Raw genomic sequence first — 6641 nt, forward strand, 5'->3', positions numbered from 1 at the left:
GGCGAAAAAGGGGAAATAAGGCGGACTAAAGCGTAAATAAAGGGGAAATGTCGATTTTTCGCCTGCACGTCGGTTATTTAGTGGAAATGTCGATTTTTCCCCCTTCCGTCGTATATTTGGGGGAAATTTGTAGGCAATTAGGTGTTAAGTATAGTATATGAATAAACCGCGATCTGTACCTACATTTTCCTGAGTGTGAACAAAATGAAGCATGGTTAAGTTAAATTTATGAATATTATCATTATAACGCATGCAATAAAATACGGACACAGGGCATTTTATTTGATGTATATATACTTACTTTTTCGCTTGTTTAGCTAAAGCGTTTTGACATGCTTGGGCGTCATCACAAATAACTTACGTGATGCAGGTGAGTGATGTGCTCTTTGCTTTTTAGTTTTTTCTAACTGTTTACCTTGTTAGTCCTATAACATGAGTTTAAGCAAAGTCAGTGAAAGAGCTCGTAGACGTAGGGCAACTTTGAACTTGTCAAGAGCCCTTGGCTGTTATAGATCTACTTACAACAGACGGTGGAATAAATTACGGACAGATTTCCTGAGGAAACATAACTTGCTTTCGTTTAGTGACTTTGTTAATGAAAACACGATTACAGGTAACTGACTTTCACACGAATATATGTAGAAATGATGACAGTTGACAGAGAAAGCAATTGTCATGAGATTCCTTCAACTGGAATACCTTCCACAAGCTTTACCAATGGAAGGCTTCTGGAAGATAATGGTACGTGTATAAAGTCAATACGTTAACTAATTTCTTATAGGGTGTTATAACGTCAATTTGTGCTCTCACAAGTCCGTAAATCGTAAAGAGCAGATCAACAAGATATTAATGACTTTAATGACAACAAAGTCTCTGAGTATCCGAGATGCTGATCGGATACTGAATGATTTTCGAGTTTTTCTTCCAGACTTACCGGCCAGCATTAGAAGTTACCTGAGGACTTGTACAACCAAAGTTCTTCAGCGGTGCTGTTTACAAACGCTTCGGATTGAAGACCAATCGGTATGAAAAGCGTCGGGGTGTAGATTGTTTCTACTATATTTAGGCCCAGTAATTCTGCAAACTACTTTGCCCAAACTTTTGTATCTTAATTTCAAACGTCTAGCTCCATCACCTTATTTTCTTGCACATCCTGAATTACATAACAGGGTTATAGTATCTGTCAAGATGGATTTTAGGAATTTTCTGAAAGAATATGAATGGCGTTATGGGTGTGAAAACTTAGTTCATAATGTGTATTTGTTACAGCATATTCCTGACGATGTTCTTGCACATGGACTTTTAAACACTCACTCAGCATTCCCATTCGAATCTTATGTGAGACAAATTAACAAATCCGTGCATAGTGGGTATTCAGTTGCTAAACAAGCTGCTCAGCGTTACGCGGAAAGAATGTCATTCTGCAATAGGCCTCAAGTTAGCATATCGACTAACATTACCCAGGTAACTGGTAAGGCGAACTCACGTAAGAAGAAATAATGTATAGAAATAGTAAAATAACTCCATTTAAGTCAGATAATGTAGTGGTAGTTGACGGAAAGCCGGGCTTAGTAACTGATATACAGCTAGCTATTCACAGACTCACAATACTTTAAAGATCACTTCCCTTCTAGTGAAATAGTAAGATTTAGATGCTCCGTAGTTAGTAGTGAATACAGATGGGTTCCGATTAAAGATATTGACTGTAAATGTGTGGCAATAAATTTTGTTCATCACATATTGTTCCATTGTTGCATACTTTCGTGTGATTGTGTTTCCTTTAATTTCCTGTTGTGCATTATTTAGCCTGATAACAAAAAATATGTCATCATAGACGCACCTAGCAAAAAGCAGCTTGTTATTGCAGCTGAACACTGGGTTGTTGGCGAAAAACTCTGTCTCTATCCAACAGAGCAAACTGATATGCACCTACAAAACAACGACCCACCAAATGACACTTGGTCAGTCTTGAAGTGTAAGGTTGTTCACAAATGCGGTAAGTTACTAACATGCAAACAATTACTTCCTATAGATAGTCTCCAATCTGCCAATGATTTGTTGGTATCGTTCAAAAACTCTGATGTTTACCATACAAATTGTTTGTCGGACGAAAACACCTTGCCATTAAACTCTGAGGAGCAGAAAAAGTCAGTTTAATAACCTTATTAAAATTTTGTAGAGATGCATTGAAGCATAAAGAAGGGTTTCTTTACAATTCGGTTGACAAGGATGTCGCTGAGATGCAGGCGGGGAATATCCACGTACAATATCCCAAGTTGCGGATGTTCGACCGTGTTGTCTCTCCGATTGCCAAGTAGGTTTCTTTACTTTGTAGATTGAATTAGGTAGTTCGACACAATTAGACATCTCTCCCTCAACATCCGAATCTAGGAGTGTAGACAGCGCGCTTGTGGCTGAGTAAGTCACCGGTACGGATATATCGTCAATTATTAGTGAGTTGAATACAAATGCAGGGCAGCTGCTTTCGCAGTTCGCTGAGCGCAAACATCTGCGTCAATTTGACTGTGGACTATTAGGTCAACGGTTTCCTTTGTCATCTGAAGAGGAACTGGGAACATTGGACGCTTACCTAGAGCAGAAAGATGTAAGGGACAGATTTGTAAGCACAACAACAGTAATTTGATCATTTGTTCGTATTACAGATGGCCATGTTGACGTGTTAAATGGATGATGTGCTTACTTTTTTATTTGAGGAAACCTGTTTGATTTTAAATGCATTTGCAACTGAGCACATGTACCTTATAAATAAAACATCACCTGCTTTTTTTTCTAGCTCTTTTCAGATGACACGGGCACCTGACAATTGAAATTAAGTTATAACGATTGCTGCTCTGGCATCTGCAAACTATTCATAACGTTGTACAACAATACGCTTTTTGTTTTCAATAAAATTTTATGAACATATACCATATTTTACGTACATTACACTTTTCGTGTGCTGTGTTGTGGGAATGAAGACGAACACAGGAGATGTTTGGTGTAATGACGAAGGCGTTTTAAGAGTGGGTGCAAAATTACATCGGTGTGTATAGGTGAAAAGTAGACAGTTTAGCGACATTTGAAACACAGAGCGACATAAGGGGGGAGTTCCGCTTCATTTCCCCCGGACAGGCGAAAAAGCAAACATTTTGGCGCATTTCCGCATTACTTCCTTCTTAATTACCAATGCATTTTCCCCTTTATTGGATGTTTGGGTGAAAATTCTATATTGTACAAAAAATCTAGTAAAGAATAAAGCTAATAATAACAATAAGTAAATGTTTTGGATGTCAAGTTGATGGTAATGGTTTTAGATCAGATATGAAATCATTAGGTCCATTGACAAATGCACCATCTCCAAAAAAACTTACACGACAAATGTTATAATTGTATTGCTTATAAACGACCCAGCTACTTCTATTGCTTAGTATCCTTATACGATGACACTTGACAAGACCCCAAATCGGAACACGTTGAACAGGAATGAAATTGTATTCAAAATAACAAGGGTAGGTGAACAGCAATCACCGGTTTGAATAACGTTCATGTATTTATAGTATATACATAAGAAGCTTCTAGAGTCTTCTCCAAGCAACGACTAGAGCTGGTTGGATAAGAATTAGCCAATCAGCGTGCAGCAACACCATCATGCATGAAACATGCTTTAATCCAATCTATGTCCCGCTAACAACAACATTCATTAGTGACTGCTTTTCAATAATATTTCCGTTTTTTTCCTAACTTTTCTTGTCGTGCCAATTGATTGTTTAATATTTTGACATCCAATTCATTCAAATGGGGTGAGGAACGAGAGTCATCTTTACGAAGTCTGCTAAAGTTTCTTCAAAGTTATGCTGTTCTTTGAACTTACTCACCCAGTGAACATTCTGTACTTATTACTGATGCATCACTTGTGGGTATTGGAGCAGGAAGCTAGACCAGTTATATGTGTTTCACGCAAACTTACTGTTACAGAAATAGGTTATTCACAAACTAAACGGGAATCATTAGCTGTGTTTCGGGTCATCATGACATTGAAAACTGCTATTGATTCCATTGCTACTTCAACATTTAATAGACTGAAGAGGGAAGTAGATGTATTTCTACTTCAATATAGAAATCCTTAAACATACTGTGACGAAAGAGACTCTATCAAAGCTATTAAAAGGAAGAATTCTTCGTTCGAATATGAGGTGTTTAGAGTCTGTAGAAGTTACATATTATCCTCGGAATAATCTTCGACCGGCCACGACGATTGTGGCAAAGAATGGTGGGAATTCTAGATATGACATGTTGATCAAATACGATTTCAGGAACCAAGTGAGTCCATTCCAATTTCCGTTATCAATTCTAATACTTATGAGTACATTCTAGACAATACGGAGTCTATATCGAATATTCTGTCGGAGAGACATAGGACGAACTTAAGGAGAAGATGTACAATCGATTACAGAAACTGGGACTCCAATTTAAGCTGTGGCGGATGCCCTGGTACTGCCCAGAGTGGGGAGAGTCTGCTCTCCCTCTCCAAATGCTCTCACATGACCAGGCATATATAGCCTCTGACAGGGAAGTCCTACTCAATGCCTTCTCGTGGCATTACTGTTGTTTACGAAAGTGAGAGGACGAAAAGCGAATGTCCGGAGCTTTAACCGGGTCGGCGGACACGGAAAGTCCACCTAGGGGAGTTGGAAAACCCTCATTTTAAACCAACGTTGCACATGGGCTCCAGTATCCTGAGGGGGCGAATGGCGTATGAATCAATTGTTGATCACTGGCTACCATGGGAATGCATCTCCTCACGATGCTCCACTGCCTTGTGGATCAGACCTTTAGGTCAAAGGCTCCGATTGTGGCCCCCTAAGAAAACCACCTGATTCGGTTTGGGCATCTGGGCAGTATCACAACTCTCACACAAATCAAATGAGATTTGTGCGGCGCATATATATCTGGTGCTTCCTTGTACCAATATTTATGTGTTTAAATAATAATAAATGAACTAATGATTCCTTTGTACTTGATGACTGCTTGATTTCAAATTTCGAATACAATACGTCTTTATTGTTTATTTATTTGGACACACAAATATTGGTACAAAGGGTCACCGAATACATACGCATCACACAAGTCACTTGATTTATGTGTGGGCTGTGATAATACCCGGGTGCCCAGACCGAAACAGGTGGTTTTCTTAGGGGGCCATACTCGGGGCCTTCTATCCAAAGGTCCGATTCACAAGGGTTTTCCAACTCCCCTAGGTGGACTTTCCGTGTCCACCGACCCGGTTAAAGCTCCGGACACTCGCTTTTCGTCCTCTCACTTTCGTAAACAATAGTAATGCCACGAGAAGGCATTGAGTAGGACTTCCCTGTCAGAGACTTTATACGCCTGGTCATGTGAGAGCATTTGGAGAGGGAGAGCAGACTCTTCCCACTTTCGGCCATACCAGGGCGTTTTGGGGGCACACACTAATATATTCAATAACTAATATCATTGTCAACTATATTTGATCATATTACGTAAAATGGTCGTTTATTATTATCTGATCATTCCAATAGTTTACATAAATCTGTAACATTTAATTCATTTGGTATTATAATTGTATGTTCTTAACCATAGTCTTGTGTTCATTGTACATTATTTCTATATTGTCTACTGTCAGTTTTCGTTTCCATTGTTAGCTGTGATTATAGTATTGACTATCATCTAGCTTATCCTATGTATTTTTTGTAAATAACTTGATGTATGGTCAGTAAGTAAAGATAAACAGACAATCAGCTATTATGTAAACTACATTTCACTATTGATTCCACTGTAATTATATTCGAATTATGTACCGTGTGACTCCTCTGTATATGTTTTTATTCTTCTTCAATAATCTGCTACTCTAATCAAATGTCTAATTAAGATAGTGCATCACATGGCTTAAAACTCTCCGTCTAATCTCTAAGTATGGTAACATAGTGCGCCTATCAAATCTGTCGCCAAAGGGTAGAATCTTTTATTAGTTTTTTTTTTCATTAAAATATAATTAATACAGAAAATATTCTTCTTTTATTGTAAATTGACATAGTAACCACCCTAGATACGTTATGAAATTGTAATTCATATAATGTATTGCTTATATTATTATTATAGATATTGTAGCTGTAAATAATTCCCCAAAATCAATATCTTTGTAAGTGTTCAACATTGGATGCTGACCACATTAGTTTTAGTGAACTTGTTTAGCTGAAGGTATTCGGTCATGCATCCACACCAGATCACGTAACAGCACAGCGTGGGAAACATGTCTTACGATCATTAGACAGATTAGATCAGTCGCTTCTCTATATATTGATAATGCATCAAATATATCTTCCAACCTCTTCGCTTCTGACTTTTGATTTTAACTGGGTGGGGCATGATTCGATTATAGAAGGTGTTACTGGTAAAGAGTTGTCAAACTACAATACTGGTGGTATCTTCAATATAAATGTATATTAATTATCAGAAGGGGTTTTGTGGAGATTTAGTATTTTTCATAGTTGAAAGCGTGAGTCAATTGAAGCTAGACCACCATCGAAAACCTGGAAACACTGGACAGCCGTTTCGTCCCGTTATGGGACTCCTCAACAGTGCGCATCCACAAACCCGCTCTC

The 6641-nt window shown here is 38.2% G+C and overlaps 1 protein-coding gene across 1 annotated transcript; it reads left to right on the plus strand.

Annotated features, from left to right (window-relative positions):
- Positions 1 to 647: 647 nt before the first annotated feature.
- Smp_048030 (hypothetical protein) lies at positions 648 to 1514 on the plus strand (the record flags this gene model as incomplete). The annotated part of the gene is made up of 3 exons (XM_018796363.1): positions 648 to 741; positions 782 to 949; positions 1067 to 1514. 3 exons carry the CDS (start codon positions 648 to 650, stop codon positions 1498 to 1500), a joined length of 696 nt encoding a protein of 231 aa, XP_018650584.1. The 3' UTR covers positions 1501 to 1514.
- Positions 1515 to 6641: the final 5127 nt, after the last annotated feature.

This window comes from Schistosoma mansoni, chromosome 2 (assembly GCF_000237925.1).
Source record: "Schistosoma mansoni strain Puerto Rico chromosome 2, complete genome".
NCBI classification, from domain to species: domain Eukaryota; kingdom Metazoa; phylum Platyhelminthes; class Trematoda; order Strigeidida; family Schistosomatidae; genus Schistosoma; species Schistosoma mansoni.